The sequence below is a fragment of the Lycium barbarum genome, chromosome 4 (genome assembly GCF_019175385.1).
Source record: "Lycium barbarum isolate Lr01 chromosome 4, ASM1917538v2, whole genome shotgun sequence".
Classification (NCBI taxonomy): Eukaryota; Viridiplantae; Streptophyta; class Magnoliopsida; order Solanales; family Solanaceae; genus Lycium; species Lycium barbarum.
Window position 1 is genome coordinate 21,472,868 of NC_083340.1, and position 22,480 is coordinate 21,495,347.

General features: G+C 32.4%; 2 protein-coding genes across 2 annotated transcripts; one reads left to right on the top strand and one right to left on the bottom strand.

The window, feature by feature from the left end:
* The first annotated feature begins 9,031 nt into the window (after window positions 1-9,031).
* LOC132637267 (F-box/kelch-repeat protein SKIP25-like) lies at window positions 9,032-11,245 on the top strand. Its single transcript, XM_060354379.1, has 2 exons — window positions 9,032-9,069; window positions 9,943-11,245. The coding sequence occupies exons 1-2, from the start codon at window positions 9,032-9,034 to the stop codon at window positions 11,051-11,053; spliced, it is 1,149 nt and encodes a 382-aa protein (XP_060210362.1). The 3' UTR covers window positions 11,054-11,245.
* Window positions 11,246-17,926: 6,681 nt separating this feature from the next.
* Window positions 17,927-22,461, bottom strand: LOC132638274 (uncharacterized). The gene is made up of 3 exons (XM_060355219.1): window positions 22,176-22,461; window positions 21,999-22,100; window positions 17,927-18,517 (listed from the first exon to the last, which is right to left on the bottom strand). The coding sequence occupies exon 3, from the start codon at window positions 18,509-18,511 to the stop codon at window positions 18,077-18,079; it is 435 nt and encodes a 144-aa protein (XP_060211202.1). The 5' UTR covers window positions 18,512-18,517; window positions 21,999-22,100; window positions 22,176-22,461; the 3' UTR covers window positions 17,927-18,076.
* Window positions 22,462-22,480: the final 19 nt, after the last annotated feature.

Sequence of the window (22,480 nt, forward strand, 5' to 3'; positions counted from 1 at the left end):
CAAGTCAGGAAATTCTGTTTTGGTAGATTATGCATTGAGCACCAATAACTATAAAGAATAATATGTAAACAAGAATAATAGAGTAACCTATATATAATATAAAGCTAAGTGATAAAAGAATAATGTGGCACATCTCTTTGACCGAGGATCCTATTTATTATTTTTCTCCTTTTTTTGCCAGTTTTTAAAAAATTTCTTCATTAGTTCATTTTAAAAACTTCTAATGGAAGATTGCAACAGTTGGATGAAAAAGTAGTTAAACGTCAATAATTAGTAATAGAAATAATGGTGCAGTTAATATAATTAAGAGGTGTGGAAGTGAAACTAATGGTTGCAATTATAATATTGAAGAGATGTGAGGCAATTGAAGTTACGAGGGTATTAAAGAGTTATTACTGTAATAGATGAGAATTGCAAAGATTCAACTGTAATTATTCACACAATTGTTGAGGTTTTTTCAGTGATCAGCAAATCTCTCTCTTTATTTTTTTTCTTTTACTTTAGCGGTAGATCTTTTTTTTTTTTAGATTAAATAATATAGCTATATTATATATATTCGGATTGCTTCGAACAGTCATATGATTTGTGGATGATTCTTTTAAGTCATCATAAAGTATTAAATTTAACTATGCGAGGTTTTGTGACATGCGATACAACAATCCTTTCGCTATCAGTTCGAAGAAATTTTTTCCTTGATGTTCAAAATATTCAGGCGGTCATGAATGGATAACTAAATTGCACGTGTTAACACCTTATACTTCACCTGTCATAATTCAGAAGGTATGATATTTTATCGCATATTTTGATTCTTGTGAAAGTTTTTTATTTTCAATACTTCATTGGTCTTCCTTTCTTTTATTTTTGTCAAACGTTCTGAATATCTATGCAAGAAATAGAAAATGAACTATATTATTAAATTTTCCTCCTTCTTAGTTTATGTTGACAAGTTTGTTTCATTACGATGTTAAATTTTTAGGGTAGTGTACAACATGCATCTTACCTGGCATTTAAAACTTCATGTCGAGATTTTTTTTTTTTTTTTTTAAATTCCTAATCAGGCTATCTTAATATTATCATGTCCATGGAGTTGGTGGTCGATCGCGGGAACTTTTTTTATGGCAAAAAGTGTGGGGTACATAGCACTTCTCTATTATTATGATTCAAGGCTTCACAATAAACTATTGTCTTCTTTTCTTAAATTCTTTTATTTTTCAATTTGAGTGTGTAATTGCTTAACTTGTTTTTCATTTTCTGAAATTATCTAAATTTATGTTGTATGTGAAAGCATTTGGAAATTTTAAAGAATTTTTTAATGTTTTTTTTAAAGTTTGTAAAACAATGTTAGATGTTGGCTAATTTTAGTTGCAAAAGAAGTTGTTTAGTCCATTTTTTAAAATAAACAACGATCATATGAAAGCATTTAGATTTTTAAAGAATTTTTTAGTGCTTTTTTTAAAAAAAATTTATAGGGCCATGTTAGATGTTGGCCGGCTTATTTTGATAATATCTCTGTGCTATGTGCTACATGGAGTTATAAAGATCCATACATGGAGAAATTTCAAGATTTGCTCTTGGAGTTTAAACGTAAAAAAAATAGTATTTTTTTTATTTTTGGATTCTACTTCTGAAATTTTTTGATTATATCTATGGGGAAAAAAAGAAGTGCATGTGAAGAATATCTATTTATAAAGCTAAGGTACTGTCCATTAATCTTTTCCATTTAATTCATTATTGTATTATGCTTCAATTAATTGTATCAATTCTTAAAGATATTGAAATAATTTTGATTATATTTTCCTTTTGTTTTTAGTGTTCATTGTCATATATTGTTTTTCCGTTCATTCCTAATATATGTTAGATAATTAAGAAAATCGCATTTTGCAATTCTTTTTATTAGTATTCTTGAATGAACTTTTCAATTTTGTGATAATTAGATATAACTAATGATCTTTATACAAGACGTACCGTATCTCGTGAGTCATATAAGGGATGAAACATCAATCTTAGAAAGTTTATTATTGATAGTTTGGCAATTTTGCTACAGTCAAAAAAACGCTCTTCATAATTTCATGTAATAGCATATTTAATTTATGGCAAATATTAATTTTTAAATTATTTTTTATTTTTATAACCGCGCAAAGCCCCGATAAATTCCTTAATATTGTTAATGGGACGATTTATCTAGTCAACAACAACTTCTCTTTTAGTTGGAAATTAACCAAATCTAGTTAGGCACAGGAACTTTTGTCCTCCCACTATGTTCTGGACCAACATAGAAATAGCAAATCGTAACAGTAATATAGTTTCCACTTTTGGGATTTTTTTGCTATATTGGAAGTGTGGGTTAGATCGTCGTTCATCCACTCTTTTAGAATAATAAGTTTTAAAAAAAAAATTAAGGTGGGGACACTCTTCTATAATAGTAAAAATATAAAAAAAAAATAAGGTGGGTCCACGTGAAGAAGTAGGAGACAATTGTAAAAAAAAAAGGACATTTAAATAATGATAATAAGTTCAGAAAATGGTAAAGGTACGCTTAGAGAAAATTTAAAGAAGCTAGAAAAATTCAGGAAAAAAGAAATAACGATTTAAATTAATCTATAGTAGTAAATTAAAAAAAATTAAGGTAGATCCCACTCTTCTATAATAGTGGAAATAAAAAAAATAAGGCGAGATCCACTTGAAAAAGTAGGAGACAATTGCAACAAAAAAAAGACATTTAAATAATGATAATAAGTTCATAAAATGGTAAAGGTACGCTTAGAGAAAAAATTTTAAAAAAAATTCAGGAAAAAAGAAATAACGATTTAAATTGAACACAAAAACAGCTAAAGAAGTCATAAAACCAAAAGATTTAAAACTTATACCCAAAACATACGTCTCACACAAATAATGAGGAATAACGTCAAGAAGACGAAATATAAACGGTCAAGAAACATTTACACATATTTTCTTAAAATGATGAAGTTGGTCTATACTTAAAAATTTAAGACTACAACAAATGCTGACACATAAAAGCGTTTTTCAGTGTTGTTGAGTAGAAAGAGATGATGACATGAAACTCGGTAGGAGAAGGTGTATTTCAAATCTTTCAATTGGAGAACCAAACCAGGAAAGTCATATATGGGAGAAGCGGATTATGTAAAATAATTTATTGATATTTTCAGTTAATTGAATTATAATACTTTCTATAATAGAAATTCCATAATTATATTACTAAAAGATACTCTCTCTGTCCTAATTTATGTGACATAGTTTGACTAGGCACGAAATTAAAAAAAAAAATCTTTGAAACTGGTAGTCTAAAACAAGTCATACATATTTGTGTGGATTTAAATCATTTCATTAAAGGTAAAAAAGAAAGTTTCAAGTTAAATGATTTCTAAACATAAAAATATATCATTCTTTTTTAGACAGACTAACAAAAAAGTGTCGTACTATTTTTTGTGCTAGCACGGGCTTTCATCATCCGGTACTAACTAAAGAATGGACTTGGATAGGTTTGCTTAAAAGACCTGCTTTAAAGAACTTTATTTTAACCCCAACTGCTCTTAAACCAAAAATAATATGTAACAAATTTGTTATCACATATTAAAATTCACTGATCGTATAAGAAAATGTATACTATTACGATATATAATGTAGATCATTTTATTATTACTTATCAACCAGTCTATCATGGTATGGAATCTTACCTAATTTTGCTTCAGAAAGTTTCGAGAAAGACAAGTTCTTTTCTGATTCTAAAATGCTTTAAGAAACTATTTCAATAACGTGCTTGATGCCAAATGAAACTATATTCTAATGAATGTCAAATCTACATATATAACAATATATGGATGGTAAATAATATATTAACAATAATACGTAATATATTAATGAGGATGATGACCAACCAGATCTAGTTAAGAAAAGAACAAATTTGTCGCATCCTTATTTGTTTAGACTATGAGCCCGTTTGGATTGGCTTATAAGTTGGCTTATAAGCTGTTTTCAGCTTTTTTGAGTGTTTGGCTGGCCAGCTTAAAGTCATTTTATGCTTAAAATAAGCTCAAAAAAATAATTGGACCCATTTGACTTAGTTTATCTAAAGCAGCTTATAAGCCAAAAAAAATAAGTTGGACTACCCCAACTTATTTTTTTCAGCTTATAAGCTGCAAACAGCTTTAAGCTGTAAGCCAATCCAAACGGGCTCTATCTTGTTGGCACCAGTCCTAGTGATAGCAGTTCCTCCAATAAAATACACTTATCTCTCATAGTTGTATTAACTTATGAAGAATTGAAGATCACATCGTTTGAGGTACATTTGTTATTTGTAAGATATTCCCGCCGTCCATACAATGACCTAATTCATTGTATATAGATTAATTGTTCGACACTTGAAAATCAGAAAAAAAAAAAAAATACATTGTTCGTTTTGAGTTTTGAAGATATTTCATTGTACTCCTACTTCTTGTACTCCTACTTCTTTTCCATTCAATCCCTCTAATAACACTTCTTGAGTTTACTCTTCTTCTTTTTTCATCCGATTTTTGGTGTCCGCTTTGGAACTTCGACTTATTTGAATTCGCATTTATAAGACTCATTAATGCAAAAAGCGCTCTCTCCTAAAAAAATTCAACTCAAACACGAAATCTCTATTAAGATCGGAGAGATCCATCCATCCTACAACGGCCTTAGTAGTACTTGTTATGTTTACTTGAGAATGAACATAGGGAAGTTAAAAGATTTCAAGGAGTAGTACTTGTTATGTTTACTTGAGAATGAACATAGGGAAGTTAAAAGATTTCAGGGAGCATTAATTTCATAAACTAGATGGGATGTTTATAACTATAGGTTTAATAAATCAAAGAGGTCCCTCTAATATGACTCATTAAATTCCATGGTAGATTATTATCTATAGTTTTAAATTATTATTTTAATTGTAATCGCTTTTCGCTTTTCGCCTTTCACCATTTGCTTGTTGATGATGGATTATATCATTAAGCTTTTGTCAAGCATTTTGCGCAACATTTTTATCATATGACATGAAGGCTCGACTTCAAAAAAATGTTTAAAGATTTTAATTTATTAATATAAAATAAGTTAACCGATGGAAATAGTGAGAATTGTTAGTTGACGAATATTATGCTAAAGTTGAAGGAAAATTACTTGGAAATTATAAATTTCATGACTCTAATTTGAGCGAGACGTGAAAGCAAAAGCTGAGGCTGAATTCTGGAACAGGACAATTAGCACAAATTTCCTAAATAAAGGGGAAAACATCAAGTCCATTAATAATACTAGACGGCCTATGCCAGTGCTGCGCACGGGCCCAACACTTTAAATTATGATGCATCTATATGTATGTAGTTGTCTTTGAATAGTGATTATATATATATATATATATATATATATATATATATATATATATATATATATATATATATATATAGAGAGAGAGAGAGAGAGAGAGAGAGTATATTATGTTTAAAACACGATTAATATAACATTATAGTTTGTGCTCCGTATCTAAAATTTTATTATATTAATTTTTGCTACGAATACAAAATCGACAAATTTATTAATATTTTTTAAAAGAGAAGACTTGTTTAAAATGAAACTATTTTCCTCTCTGAGATAAAACAATAACAATATTTAAGCATCAATTGATACTTTCAATTTTAATTCGATTAATTTAAAGGTGTAAAATACTTATTATTTTTTATCAAATTTTGATTTGGATAATTCTAATTCAAATTATTAAATTAATTTTACATGTTTAAAACGAAATAAAGTAGAAATTGATTTTCTATTTAAACGAAGAAATACTATTTTTTAATTTTTGGTAAATATTTTCGGTTTAGCTCATTTTACTTGTCATGTTGTCTTTTGCATGATTTTTTAAGAAAACGTCGATTAGAATTATAATTTGACTAATTTACTTTATTCATTATTTGATCTCCATTTGATTTTTTTTTACGACATTAATCTCTTTTCACATTTATTAGAGTAAGAATAAAAATAAAAAAGTAATTAAATTCTATCTTATTTTAAAATATAAATATTTTAAGTATATTTATTTTAGTGAACATAATAAATAAATAACATGGCGGAATAGCAAATACAACAGTTTAATAAATAGATTAGATCTCAGGCTAATATAAAATAAAAATAAAAACTGTGTGGTTAGACTACTTAATTTTTTGAAGAAAAACAATTTCATTTGCTCCCACTAATGGATTGATACGCACGTGGCAATGAATCCATCATTATTGACTTAATGAGATACTTTAGAAATTACATGAATATTGTTTGATTTTTTAATATGGAGTGCACTTTTTTTTTGACATTATTAATTTGCACTATTTTTATGCGCATATATATATATATATATATATATATATATATATATACTATGTTCAAAACACAATTAATATAACATTGTAGTTTGTACTCCGTATCTAAAACTTTAGTATATTAGTGTTTACTACGAATACAAAGTCAGCACTTTTTTTTACATTATTTTTTTTTAATATGGGGTTCACTTTTTTTTTTTGATATTGCTTGATTTGTTAATATGAGGTCCACTTTTTTTTACAGTGAGTTTGGAGATGGTGGGTTTCACTTTTTTATTTTTTTATTTTTTTATATTGCTTGATGTTGTTTAGTATGAGGTCCACCCTTTATGGGGTGCACTTTTTTTTTTTTTGGACATTATTAGTTTGTACTATTTTTATGCATATAATATATATACATATACTATGTTCAAAACACGATTAATATAACATTGTAGTTTATGCTCCGTATCTAAAACTTTATTATATTAGTGTTTGCTACGAATACAAAGCCAACACTTTTTTTTAACATTATATTTTTTTTAATATGGGGTTCACTTTTTTTTTTATATTGCTTGATTTTGATAATATAGGGTCCACTTTTTTTTTCCCGTGAGTTTGGAGATGGTGAGTTCCACTTTTTTTTATTGCTCGGTGTTATTTAGTATGAGGCCCACCCTTTTTTTTAAGGGACAATGGACGACGAAGCATGGGTCTAAACCCATGCTTTATATAGTTTTTTATTTTTATTTTCTATATTACTTGGTGTTGTTTAGTATGAGGCCATCCTTTTGTACATTATTAGTTTGCACTATTTTTATGCATAATATATATATATATATATATATATATATATATATATATATACTAATACTATGTTCAAAACACAATTGATATAACATTGTAATTTGTGCTCCGTATCTAAAACTTTATTATATTAGTATTTGCTATGAATACAAAGTCTGCACTTTTTTTTTTTTACATTGTTTATTTTTTTAATATGAGATTCACTTTTTTTTTATATATATATTGATTGATTTTGTCAATATGGGATACTATGTTCAAAACACGATTAATATAACATTGTAGTTTGTGCTCCGTATTTAAAACTTTATAATATTAGTATTTGCTACGAATACGCACGTTGCAATGAATCCATCATTATTGACTTAATGAGATACTTTGAAAATTACATAATTATTGTTTGATTTTTTAATACGGGATACACTTTTGTTTTTGGACATTATTAATTTGCACTATTTTTTTAATATTAGTTGTTGTTTAATATATATGGGGCCCATTATTTTTTTAATTAAATTGGAACGGATATATATATATATTAGAATTATGGGGCTCATATTTTTTTTAATATTAGTTATTATTTAATATATGTGGATTCATAATTTTTTTTTATTAAATTAAGACGGACGACGAAAAAGTGAGCCCAACCAGCTCTTCTTAATAGTAGAAAAGTGGGAATTTGAAGTGGAGAGCCAAAGAAAAGAATAGAACATAACGAGTTGGTTGAGTTTATGAGCCCGTTTGGATTGGCTTATAAGTTGGCTTATAAGCTGTTTTCAGCTTTTTTGAGTGTTTGGCTGGCCAGCTTAAAGTCATTTTATGCTTAAAATAAGCTCAAAAAAATAATTGGACCCATTTGACTTAGTTTATCTAAAGCAGCTTATAAGCTGAAAACAGCTTATAAGCCAAAAAAAATAAGTTAGACTACCCCAACTTATTTTTTTCAGCTTATAAGCTGCAAACAGCTTTAAGCTGTAAGCCAATCCAAACGGGCTCTATATGTTGTCAAGAAAGGTACGGAACATGGAATTTGCACAATAAGAGAAAGACATGAAGAGGAGGTTAAAAAGTGTGTGAGAATATTTGGCATGGCGTACCAAAAAGGCTACTTTTATAAGCCACTCGGTGCTATTTTCTCTTTCCATCTCATCAACCCCCCCCCCCCTCTTTTTTTTTGGGGGGGGTCAATTAAATTTGTAGTCCCGTATAAATTAGCTTTATGTTTTTTTTTTTAATGTATATGCGGCTCTATGAATTTATTCTTTTTTTTATTTTGGCATCTCAATAAGTGTTGTTCTTATTGAATCCCTGAATTCATCCTCAAGTGTGTCTATTAAACATAATCTGACTGGCATAGTATTCCATCTTCAATGTAGTAACATGCTAATATATATTCTAATTTAATTATGCCATCTTTTAGCTAAGATTAGCAGCAATTGAGAGAGAAAAAAAAAGTGACTTTTAATTAAGTTGTCAGTGGAAGAACAGAACCAGTAAAACCGACACATCCATGAACTAAAGAATAACTTACCACATGTCTAAAATATTATTTCACCTTCATTTCCCCAATTTAATTTCTACTTCTAATAAAAATCAGATTTAGGAGGATTTGATAGACACACTTGAGGGTGAGTTCAGGGGTTCAATAGGAACAATACTTAGTTGAGATGCTAAAATGAAAAAAAAATACCAAATTTAGGGGGCCGCACATGCATTAAGTCTTTTTTTTTTTTTTTTTTTTAAAACAAGAGATGTGATAATAACACACATAAGATATGAAAAAAATTATTTTCTCATATGTGTCGTGTATTGGTGATAATATGAATTCGTACGGCACATGACATATCAAAGAAGAAGCATTTTTTATCAAGTTTTTTTTTTTTTTTGGATTTCCCCCAGTATCTGGTATTCAGATGGGAGCCTGGGTGTATCTGAATACCTGCCGCATAAGGTCCATTTCCGGGGGAAGCACTCTCTACTAAAGATTTTTTCATACTCACAGCTCAGAAACTCTGATTATGGGTGAAGCAGTTCATCCGTTGCATCACATTTTTTTACTAGTTTTTTATTCTCAATGCTCAAATTTAATTTTTTTATTTTTTATTAATAATATGAAATTTAGTCATTCCATATACTTTTCGATGATGATGTTGAATTAAATTATACACCACCTTTTCTCATTTATGATTCTTTCCCCTATGCATCCCTAATGAGGCCCCATTGCCCACCCCCCTAAGATCCTGGCAAGCTCTAGCAAATCTATTATGTCATCCATTACGTCCATCCATTTATTGCATCACTGTCTCACAGCCTTTTCACCCAACACGCATTGATTGCAAAACTCCAATTCAACCTTTTCCTTTCTCATGCTGAACTTACCTTCTCGCCCTTCATTTCTTTTGTTTTTCTTAGATTTTACTTTATCTTCTTGTCTACCATTCTACATAGTTGGAGTTGGACACAATTAATTAATACTCTTATGAAATATTATTAAAAATACAAGACAATAAAAGGTATAGCCAAAGAAGCTAAGAATTTTTATTGCTCTTTCATTTGATTTGATGTACAAATGAATTGTATTGACTTCCTATTTATAGAAGAAAAGAAGCTGATGCAATTCGGAAGCTACTGACAAGCTGACTGCTTAAGCTACTTACAAACTGCCTGCTATCCTCATACAGAAATAAAGTACTCCATATCCTCATACAAAAATTGATAAGTTAAAGTAACTTCTAAATGGTGATTGAAAAAATCACATAATAATTTATATTATTGAATTTCAAAGTTAAAAAAATTGCTACTTGTGCATGTTCTAATTTATTAGCATATCCAGCGTAATCTCACACGTGAGATCTGACGAACGTAGAGTGTACGCAGACCTCACTCATATCTTAGAAGATGGTGAGACTGTTTGTGAAAGACCCTCGACTCTAGTGAAAAATTCTGTTGAGTTTGCGAATTTCGATCCGATTTCAGCAAAATGGCAGTTGCTTCCTCTTCCACCACTTGACCCACCTCTACGTCTCCTTCTCCGCCACCCTTCCTTCATCTCCCGCCACCTTCCTATTCAATCGGTTAGCGTTTCTGGCAATTTAACAATCCTCACCGCGACAACTGACCATATGCTCCGGGCCTTATCCCGTCCCCTTGTGTTCAACCCGCTCACCCACAAATGGACTTATGGCCCCCCACTCGCTACCCCAAGACGCTGGTGCGCTGCAGGCGCGTCGCAAGGCGTGGTGTATGTCGCGAGTGGGATTGGGTCCCACTATAATCTTGAGGTAGCTCGAACAGTTGAAAAGTGGGACCTCAAAAGTTATAACAGTTATAACCAACAACAACATACTCAGTGTAATTCTACGAGTGAAGTCAAAAGTAACACTAATCACCACCAACAACAACAACGTAATAATCCCACATGTGGGGTTAAAAACAAGGGATGGAAATGGGAAAAACTGAGTGGTCTCAAAGACGGGAAATTCAGTAGGGAAGCGATTGAAGCAATAGGTTGGAGAGAGAAGCTATGTATGGTAAACGTAAAAGGCGATGCAGCAAAGGAAGGAATAATCTACGACATCGAAAGCGACACGTGGCAGGAGATGCCTGAGGGAATGTTAGTAGGTTGGAGAGGTCCAACGGCTGCAATGGAGGAGGAAATAATTTACACGGTGGATGAGTCGAAAGGAGCATTGAGGAAATATGATCAAGAAAATGATAGTTGGATTGAGATTCTTGAGAATGAGATGCTTAAAGGTGCACAACATATGGCTGCTGGTGGTGGTAAAGTGTGCGTGGTTAATGGCGGCGGTGATGGGATAGTAGTGGTGAATGTGGTGGCAGAGCCTCCGAGTTTGGTGGTGGTGGAAACTCCGGTAGGGTTTCAGGTTTTGGATGTACATATTTTGCCAAGGATGAGCCAATTGGATGAATGTTGACTAGTTTTTTTTTTCTTTCAATTTTTTTCAGGTAAGTTTTGGTTACTTGTCAATTTGTTGTTAGTTCTTTTATGTCTTTTTACATGAATATCTTTCTTAATGGGGAAAAATATATGTATACAATTTGACATAAATTCTCGCCATAAAAAAATGTGAACATTCTTTTAGGTTGGTATATATATATAGAAAAAATAAATCTGGTGGCACTGCTGATGTGTGAATTTCATATTTACATAATGACCATATGATATTCTCCTCAAGATCATTGCGCCTAGCTCGTGATTCTTCATGAAATTGTACATTACAAGCAGGTGAATCCCGAGAAGGATCTAGAATTTAAATTTTAGTGGTTCAACATTTTAAATTTTTAGCACTAAATTATTGTATTTCTAAAGTTATGGATTCATATATAATATTTATTGTAATTTTAGTAAAAATTTTACACATAAATTTATATTCCCATCGAAAGGTTGGAGTTCAATTGAACCCCAAGTTATAGTGCTCCATCCGCCTCCAGGTGAATTTCCAATGCTCTTTCCTTCTATGTTGACAAATGACAATAGTACTTATGTTTGTTCAATATCTCTCGATTCAGTGTTTGATGATTAAGATATGTAGTCAATTAGATCAGAGTACATTTTTATACAAATTTCTACCAAGAGTATATCAAAATAAATCTTAATCTCAACGAATTATTATCTCATAAATGGATTGTCTTCTTTCATTTTTCTCAATTTCTTTTGCTAAATCTGCGTGAATGAATCTGTAACATCTTTTCGATGGACTGATTCATGTAGGGTGTGATTAAATCATCTCAAGCAACTTTCTCTTAATTTACGCATTGTGTGCTTCCTTAGCTTAAATTGAACATTGTCATTTCAGATTTTCTTAAATATTATATGGCTATATATCCATCTTAACATTTATATTTCTACGACATCCAATTTTGTGAATTTGTCCCAAACATTCACTCGAACATAATATTACCGATTTTTTAACAGTTATATAGAAACTTGTGATTTAAGTATATATCCTCCTATCACATAACATTTTGATAGCAATTTTCCATTTCACCCATCTAACTTTGATTATAATTTCTGTAACAACTTCCCTTATCATACTTTCTCTTGGAACATTAAGCATAGATACTTTAATATTGCATTACGCACCACAATCTTGGCGAATCTTATAGTAACCTCTAGTTCTCTATATAATATCTCCATTTACCATACTTTCTCCCTAGAGTGTTTCTCAATAATTCAAGTTCTTCAACACATTTAGTCATTTCGTCAACTGACACAATATTATCTGCAAATTTCATACACCAAAGATCTCATCTTGTGTATCATCATTAGTTAGCTCATTAATTCATAATTAGGTGAAATGCCCGTGTAAAACCACAATCGTAAAAAAAAAAAAGGATTTTGTATCTTCTACTTATGTTCTCAAACTAGCGACTGGTGAGTACCCTTTATAACATGTCTAGATACTTTTTTCTCCAACACCAACTAAAGGAGCCATTAAACGAAAATTACAACATTTTTCTTGTATCGTTAATTTGGGATATGAATGATTTCACTGTTATTTTTGAGAAGTTCTTGAAAGCTGCGAATTAGTCTCTCCTATGACTTCTCTATACAACGTATTTAAGTCTTTTAGTTATTAAAACATAAATTAATTGCATTCGATAAGGATTGCAGAAAGAAGCAATCTAATAAAAATATCTAGATTTTTTCTTGTGTTTGTGATTTACAAATTGGCGAGGTTCTATTGACCTAGCGCAATGTTTGAAGATTTGACTATGGACCATGACCACACATGAATCAGTGTGTTGGCCGAAGTAACATAAACATACTTTGAATAAAGTCTTGATTAGTTAGTTTATTCCGTGAAGTATAGCAATTTGAATATCCTCCCGTTCCAATTTATGTGATGTTGGTTGACTAGCACGGAGTTCAATTTTTTTTTCTTTTTGAATCTTGTGGTCTAAAACAAGTTAAAGATATTTGTGTGGTCATAGATCATCTCGTTAAACGTAAAAGTTAAAGTTTAAAGTTAAATTGTTGTCAAATAAAAAAATATATCATTCTTTTTTGAACTGACTAAAAAGAAAAGTGTGTCCAATAAATTAAGATAGAGCGAATACTTGGTAGTAAATGTTAAGCCAATTATATTTTTTGTTTAACGAATAATTCCATTGATACCCCGAGCTTTATCTTTCAATATCCATATGGATAATCTTTTCTGAAAAGGTTTTTGAAAGCAAAATCTGAAAGAATTTGTTCAACCCGAAGAATAATCTATAATTATTTCAGGGCAGAATGAGTTTCTTCCTCGTGCAACTTCTTAAAAATATGAAAAAGAAAAAAAGATGGACCGGTAAAGGAATAGTTTTTCTTCCTCTCTAATTTCGATTTAAGTATATAAACATCATGATTAATGAAAAAATCTTTTTCTTTTTCCCTTTTTTTTGGCCTATTGTTATTTTGATTGAGTGCTATTATAAAATAATAAAACTAGAACAAGAATATATGTAGAGAAAGGGAGAAGAGAGGACATATCTTTATTTCTCTTGCTAGGGGTTGATTTACAATGAAGGAGAACCTCTATATTTATAGGGGAAAGTGACTTGATCCCAAAGTTACTAACCCTAATATTTCTCCTAAAGATAAACATCCACAATAATAAATGATATTTATAACACTCCCCCTTGGATGTCTATTTGATAGATAATGTGCCTCGTTAAAACCCTACTAGAAAAAACCCAATGGAAAAAATCTAGTGAAGGAAAAAGAGTACATATTTCTAATAATAAGCTATTTGGTTGCCTCATTAAAAACCTTACAAGGAAAAACCCTGTTACATCCCGTATTTTTGAACGTCGGATTATTTGTAAGATGGGGTGGGGCCCACACATCAAGATTTTTTTAAAACATCTGAAAAGTCATATGAATCACATATGTAAAGTTAAACACAACTCATGAAGGACCCTTGGGCCAAATCAAAATAGAAGCCCTCCAAACGAATATTTTTAAGAAAACGTTTTTGGGTGACCTGACTTTGAGGGGCAAAAACGGTATTATAAGTTTGGAATTTGGAAAAATACCAAGAAATAGAAGTTGTATATAATTGAATTAGCTTTCCATCCATAGGTCGTGGGTTCCAAGGTGACGTCGGTACAAGAAGATATGGACGTTTTAAGGTCGAAAGGTTAGAAGACTAGGCCCAACTCGGGACCAACCGAGTTGGCCCAAAAAAATGAAAAGAAAAATTTAGGCCCAAAGTGAGGGGGTGGCCGGCCATACCTGGTCCAAGCCCACCAAATTGATTAATTTTCCATGTGATTGAATTAGTATATAGTGGTCTTTATCTTATAGAATGTTCAAGAAAAATAAGACAAGGAAACAAACACAAAGAAGAGCAAGAACAAGAGCAAAAAAAAGGACCATTTCGGGTTGGCCATAGGAAAAATCACCCCTCCAAATCTTGCCTCAAAAATTATTTTCTTGTGGTATTCCTACTAATTCAAGGGTCCTTTACAACTTGGTGTAGTTGTTTTGGAAGAAGGAGCACTTATTTCTTCAAGTTGACAACTTGTTCAAGTGAAGAAGTTTGTAGAAAAAGGTAAGAATCAATTCCTTTTTCTTATGTTATGAAGGTTTGTTTATGTTGTGGTATGTGGAAATAAGTAGAAATTATGGAAATATGGAAGTTTACAAAGTGAGTATGTATATATGTATGTAGCCGTGTGTGTATATTGTTGTATATATGATATGAGTTGAATTCTATGTTGTATTCTAGTTGTGGTTATGGTGAAAATTATATTGGAAATGAAAGTTGAATGAATTTTGGTTGAAGTTGGAATGTAGAAGATTATGTCACTTTAGAATAATTTTGTGATATTATGGAAATGAAGTTGTTAAGATGTAAATTATGATTATGGTTGATGAAATTGAAAGATGAAAATATGTTATGAATATGTAGGTTGAAGATTTGAAGTTTTGGGTGAATTATGTTTTGGTGGAAAGTTTGTATATTTTGTATATCTTGTGAATATTTTGTAGAAATGATATGAAATACTTCCGAATTGTGTTGTAATGATCTTGATTAGAAATGAATACGAGAATGACGATATTGATTTGAATATACGAAGTTGGAATGAAGGTTATGACATTATGTTGGAAAGATGACTAGTTAGGTTATATTGTGTTTTATAGTGATTGTGGTTGTTGTTGGTGTTGTTGTTGGGTTGTTGTTGATTGTTTTGACCGAGTTAAATTCTCGGGGATGCTATATGTATAGGGGAGATGCTGCCCAAATTTCTGTAGGCAATTATGAATAAAGATTGAATACTTAAAGATTGAAAATTGAGAATTGGTAAATGTGACTAATTGCAGATTTTGGGCGAAACGGGAATTGAATTTGGAAAGGCGTAAAGAGCATACAAGGTATGTAATGCTACCCCATTCCTTCTTTTGGCATGTCTTAGGTATACCAGGTCGATATTTGAGCCCCGGGGGAAATCCTGTTCATGGAAATCCGAATTTGAAATCGAGTACTATTCATTCAATTGAATTGAACTATAAAACTCATATTTTATTGAAAAGCGATCAAATGTCCGAAATTTTTGTAAATGTAATCGAGTCGCTTCGAAACTTCCATGTATGATTCCATGGACCCCAAATGTCCGTGATTCATGTCCGCCACCTCGACTTGACCCGGGGTGGGCCCACAGTCCCCGAGACCTAATTGTGTTGCCCTATTTGGTTCATTTCCGTACGATAGTTAAGGAAAACCTTTGGCTACCGTTCCCGGTTTGTTCTGATTCGCATGCACCCTCCGATATAAGTATCTAGAAACCCCGATACGAATATACTGATTTGATTATCACGATATAAACAGTCCGATAAGTGATTTGATATAAGTGTTTCCCACTTTGATATAAGTATCCTAATATGAACATTTTGATACGAGTATTTCAATATGAGTATTTGATGTAAGTATCTTGATATAAATGCTCTAATATGAATGTTCTGATATGGGTGTGTAATCTGACATAAATGGTCCGTTACGAGTATTCTGATAAGTATTTGATATAAGTAAGAGAATTGTGTTTCTAAAAGAATTCGGTAAGTCTTAATGTCCCTAACTTTCATGGAAAATGTTCTAAAAGGAGTCTGTAAGTATGATAGCACGTTTGAAGATATGATATGATATGATAAGATATGACATGAGATGATATGACGGTATGTCTATGATATGTATGGATCGGACTGCACGTTCTGCAGCAATATGTTATATTATTTATGGATCGGGCCGAACGTTCCTCGGCAGTATATAAGATATTAAGGATCGGGCCGTACGTTCCACGGCAGTATATGTTTATATGGATCGGGTCGTACGTTCCACGACAGTATATGTTATATTACGGATCGGGCCGAACGTACCTCGGCAGTGTATTCTATATTATGGACCGGGCCGTACGTTCCATGGCAATATGGTATGTATGTATGGATCGGGTCGTACGCTCCACGGCAGTATATTATGTATATATATGGATTGGTTATACGAATACGTATATGGAGACATATGACGCCAACACGTAGGATCTGTGTTTGGGAAGTAGTCATTGCGGTACTCTAGGTGATTTATTCGTTTTTGGCACTTTTCCAACATATGGCACCGGTAAGTATGATGTACGTTCGGAAAATAAGCATCTTGGTATTCTGACTATTGCACCTACTTTCTTGCACCGTTGTTTTGGTTACGTTTCTATTCTCCGTATTTTATGCCTTACATACTCAGTACATATTCCGTACTGACCCCCTTTCTTCGGGGGCTGCGTTTCATGCCCGCAGGTACAGACGCTCGTGTAAGAGACCCGGCGGTCTAGGTTACCTATTCTGCTACTCTGGAGTGCTCCCTTGTTCTGGAGCCCATCTTTTGGTACATACTTCTCTGCCATGTATATGTATGCGTATATTCAGGGGTACGGTGGGGCCCTGTCCCGTCATATGATTCTGTTACGTTTGTTAGAGGCCTGTAGACATATATGTGGGTCGTGGGTCACTGATGTTCGATTACGTTTGTGGTTTGCTATGACAGCCTCAACGGCTTGTATGTATTTATGCTTTGGTCTTATATGTATGATATACGCGACCGTTTCAGAAAGAAAAAAAAAATCTGTGTCAATTGTTATATGCTGAATGCGAATAAGATATGGTTATGTCGATTTGGTAAATAGGTACGTACGGCAGTCACGGCCCACGGGGTTGGGTCGTGACAAACCCAGTGGGACAAAAACCTTGAAAGGAAAAAAGAGTACAACGCGTATTCACTACAAGAAAATGTCAAAATTGTGACAGACAAATTCGTCACAAATCATCGATTGTGACGGATTTGTGACGGAATTACGGACGTCCCAGAACCCTTGGTCATAAAATCTTTGTGACAGATTTAAATTCCATCACAAATATTTGTCACGGCATTGTCACAACCCAGTCTGTTACAATATAGAGCCTTGTATTTGGCTTAAATTCCGTCAGAAAATTGAGACCCAATTTTTGACGGCTTTCTCCGTCACAAAACAATGACATAATAATTTCCGTGACAAATTTCTATATCTAGGACAACAATTGTAACTGAATACTTCGATACAAATAAATTGTGACAGAATCTTTGGTCACAAATTGTTTGCCATGCTGCTTTTATTGTGACATATTTAGTATAGATTATGACAAACTAAATAATAATTAAACAATACTTTTGAATTTGACAATATTATTCAATATATATAGTAAATTAGCTAAAAGCATAAAATATAACTAACCACCAAAATATGACAAACATAATATTAAATTTATAATACAAAAACTTACAGTTAAAACACGCAAATACACCACTTCAATAAGCAAAAGTATACAAAATTTTTAAACTTACAAAGCATCCAACTAACAAAAGTCTGACAACGTTGGAAACAACACTTAGAATATCCAACTAACCAAAGTCTAAAATGTTAAACACTTAAGCATTTGGTGAGTCCCCATTAGGGAGAGTAGGACTACCAGATGAGCGAGAAGATAAACCCATCACGCTCATCATGTGAGACCATCGATTCTCCATAGACTTAAACCGATCCGAGACCTCCTTCTCTACGCGTTGTTGCACTTCCGCCTCTACACGCTCTTGAATAATCCTCTCTTGATTTTCTTTCATTCGCAACATCTCTTCCTCAAGTAATTTGATGCGCTCTTGATCAGCAGCACGATCAGTCACTATATTGCATGAAGTGGCAGAATTATAATCTTTATACATAGTCAAAGCTTGAGAGCCCAATCCATACACACGTCGTTTTTTCTCTCCACCCACAACATCCAAGTATATGTTATTTACATCGAGTTCTTGAACTTCTTGTGAATCATCTGATGAACTTATAGCAGCAGCCACCCTAGCCTCCATTTCATCCTGAAAATACCCAAATAATTAGCTACCAAACACCAAGCTTTCCACAAATAAGTACATATTACAAGAAAAATAACTACATCAAGAATATGTTGAAATACAATTTCACATGGTGGAGAAGAAGACTTGCATCATGGAGTTTTTTCATATGGAAGATTTATGCTACCGGTTCATTGAGCCTACATGCATAAGAGCAGATATGAAAATTTTAAAAATTGAATACTATGAGAATCAGCTATGGTACAAAAATCATTGCTGGTTTGTGCTAGTTTGCAGGTAATGTGGGCATTTAAACAAGGAGAGATGTTGTTGCTGATACAAACCATGCCTACAGGAGATCTTGTTTGGACAAGAATATAAGGCATTACATGAATGTCAGCATGGCACATTACAACTTTGAATTTGCAGAATTGCCTAATTTTTCTGCAATTTCTCATGCAGTAACTTGGAAAAACTCTGCATGCAGCAATTGAAGTTTGGGTGGAGCAGTATGTGATTGGTACACATGTGGTTGAAGGCTAGAATGGGGCACAAGTTCTGCACAGATGCAACATTAATGAACTATAACAAACTAGCTAGGGTCCTGATGGTTACTGGTGTTACTCAACTAAATGAGAAAATGTGGTTGGAGTTGATTGCTGGTGTGGAAAGGAGGAAAAGTATGTGACAGTCTTCCTAATTTGAAGACTATAGGTCCAGATTTAAAGACTATAGGTCCAGGAAGACTATAGGTCCAGGAAAAGTATGTGACCGCTTTAGTCTTGCCACAAAAAGCATCTAGTATTTCTTTTGAGCCAAATATACTACCAACTTCAATCTGTAGCAGTTGAATACTACTGTAAACTTATAAACTAGTACTGTTTTTGTCCCCAAATATGTAACTAACTTCATTTTTCAATATTCAAGCATAGTACGATTTTCTTAGTATAAAAGTCTACTAAAAATTAGTTCATAAACTTAAACTCAACAAATAAGCATTGTGATGCAGGCTTATAAGCCACAGTTCTTATATTCAATGTGCAATTGTATTCCAGGTGAACACAGATAGTAATAATAGAAGTGTAACAGTTGTGATTCTGAAATTTGACAAAATGAAGAAGTACATCAGTTCAGCTTATAAAACTACAACTACATTGTTATAACTAAAACTGCTGAAATTTGATACTCATAGCAAATAGGTTTAAAAAAAAAATGCAGCAACGAATATCACAATGCAACCACGAATCAAGCAGTCAAGTTTAAATATAACACACAATGAGTTCGAAGATAAATTGAGTTAAAGTTAAAGATGATGAATAAACGATCTTATCAGTTCTTTGAATCCAAAACCACACAGTTCAAACTAGTTTAGGAATGCAGTAAAGAAGGTATGTAAAGGCAAGCACATCCTCTTATACCATACTTAATACAAAGGAAAAAAAACTTCCGAAACTAAACAAACATGAGCTGTTTTTAATCTTAAGAGATAGGCAAACATAGAGTTTCGTATGGGGCATGATCATTTAAACTGAAGTTACATTGGAGCCTTTGAATTTAAGAACACAAGATTACAAAAATATGTTTTTCTCAGAAAACACACAAATGAAGGTCAAATGCACAGCCCAATAGCTAAAATCAGATACAGTAATGGTTTAAAAGGAAGTTCTTTCAGAGGACTCTAGCCAAACTAAAGTAGAACACCAACTGAGTTAGCAAATCAATTAGACACTCACTGATATGAAGTAAAGACTGAATTTTAATTTAATTTGAGCATACTGAGATCTTAACATCTACATCAAAGTTCTATTCTTAAGAAAGAAGACCAGCAATCTCGTTTAAACTTAAATTTTATTTCAAATACAAGTTTATGAGTGGTGTCTATAACAAAAGCAATACTAAATCTAAAGCTCAACTGATAGAATCCAACATGTGTTAAAAAGGAGGTTTAATAAGAACATTTAGACCTTAACTCAAGAGAGCATTATCAAGACCAATTATGCAATAGAGACGCTAATCTTACCGTTGACGTTGATCCCAATAGCTTCACCAACAGTTTTTATACCTTGACTACCTATATAATATTTAGGTTAATATTAGCAGGAACACACAAAAAGTGAAATTGACTGCTACTTTACCAAAAGATTATGAAACACCAGTAACCATCAGGACCCTAGCTAGTTTGCTATAGTTTGGAGTTGATTGCTGGCGTGGAAAGGAGGAAAAGTTTGTGACAGTCTTCCTAATTTGAAGACTATAGGTCCAGATTTAAAGAGACCACTTTAGTCTTGCCACAAAAAGCATCTAGTATTTCTCTTGAGCCAAATATACTACCAACTTCAATCTGTAGCAGTTGAATACTACTGTAAACTTATAAACTAGTACTCTTTTTGTCCCCAAATATGTAACTAACTTCATTTTTCAATATTCAAGCATAGTAATCGATTCCCAAAAAGTTCATCTATCAGGAACAGAGAGTAATCGATTCCCAAAAAGTTCATCTATCAAACCAAATTAAAAAGTTCAAAATTAAAAAAGAAGAACAATATGAACAAATTACCAGGAATAGGGAAAGGACTCTTGGAAAGAGCATTAACATAATCTTCATTATCAGACCCAAACAAGTCCTTATCATCTTCTAACTCATTATTAGTATGAGAAATAACTTCGCCGTTATCATTATCATCATTATCACTGCCACTTGCACTGTTACTTCTACTCGTAAAGTGGTCTCCTCTATTTCAGCCAAAACTATAAGGTCTTCTAACACATCAACAACTGGCCAGTCTACTTATCATCTGCCAAGAGTAGTGCAACTTTCAGAGCTACATTAGCAACTGGCCAGTCTACTTGAAAAACACAATGATAAACTTTTAATTGATGAGGCAAAAGAAAATAACATGACTTTCTCATGGTTTTTCTCATGGTTCTAAGGCAGATATACAAGGTTATGTACAAATGGTTTTAACTGATAAGGCAAAAGAAAATAACATCAAGTTGCTAGTTTGCAGGACAAGGAAACCACCAGATGTCATATGGTATCACAACAACATAAAAGGCCATATATGCAAAAATCAGATTTTGCAGAGGATATTTGGCATTTCACCAATTCACTGAACCATTTTTTTGTTCATTTCATGATCAAAATCTGGTTTTTACACTTAATTATGATGCAATTTCCAGATTTTTAGTTATTTTTTTTAGCAAATAGGAGATGGTTTGAAAAGTTCTAAAGGCATCAGAGGATTATAAGGTACAATATGGACAAAAACTCATTCTATTGCTGGTGTACTGAGCCTGCTAAGATACAGGAAAATCTGCACAAAGGCTGCTCTTTTCATGTGCAGATGGTTCAGGGGAAATATTGGCAATTTGGCTATATTGGTTGCAAACAGGTCGTGTAAACCAGTAACTAATCCCAAAACGGAAGTACTAAAAAAACTCATTGCAAAAATTAACCCAAAATTATAACCATTCTACAGATCGTTAAGTTACAAAAGAAACTTACCTTAATGCTCTTAGACTTGGGATCAACAAAGCTGCCATCCTTTCTTTTGTGCAGCTTCTTAAAGACATCCCATGAATTCACAGGACGACGCAGGTCTATTGCCTGGAAAATAGAGTTTAATATTGAAGTACAAGATAAGGTTAGAGAATTACTCTACTAAAAAGTTGAATTTGATACCAATTTTATAGTATGCTCCACTGTTGATTTATAACCACCAGTATGCTTGCTTTGAACAGTGCATGGACAACCAATCTCACTGTGTTGATTTTGAGTGGCGATACGAGATTTTTTCAGCCACTTGTCAGAGGCCCAATATGTCTTCCAGCTTTCCCATACATCTTCTGGAACAAAAGTAGGTCTGGGACGTTTTAGCCAACGATGCAATTTCTTAGAGTATAAGGTGGAAACCACTTTACCCCAGGTGTGTTCGATTACGGTAGTCTCAGAAGGGTTCCACTGATATAATTTCTGGAAAAAATTCG

Excerpts from the sequence above, each read along its gene's own strand:
- LOC132638274 (XM_060355219.1), bottom strand. The coding sequence starts at position 18,511 with ATGGAGGCTAGGGTGGCTGCTGCTATAAGTTCATCAGATGATTCACAA.
- LOC132637267 (XM_060354379.1), top strand. The coding sequence starts at position 9,032 with ATGGGAGCCTGGGTGTATCTGAATACCTGCCGCATAAG. Across the intron at positions 9,070-9,942 it reads CTGAATACCTGCCGCATAAG|CATATCCAGCGTAATCTCAC; the intron begins GTCCATTTCCGG and ends CTAATTTATTAG.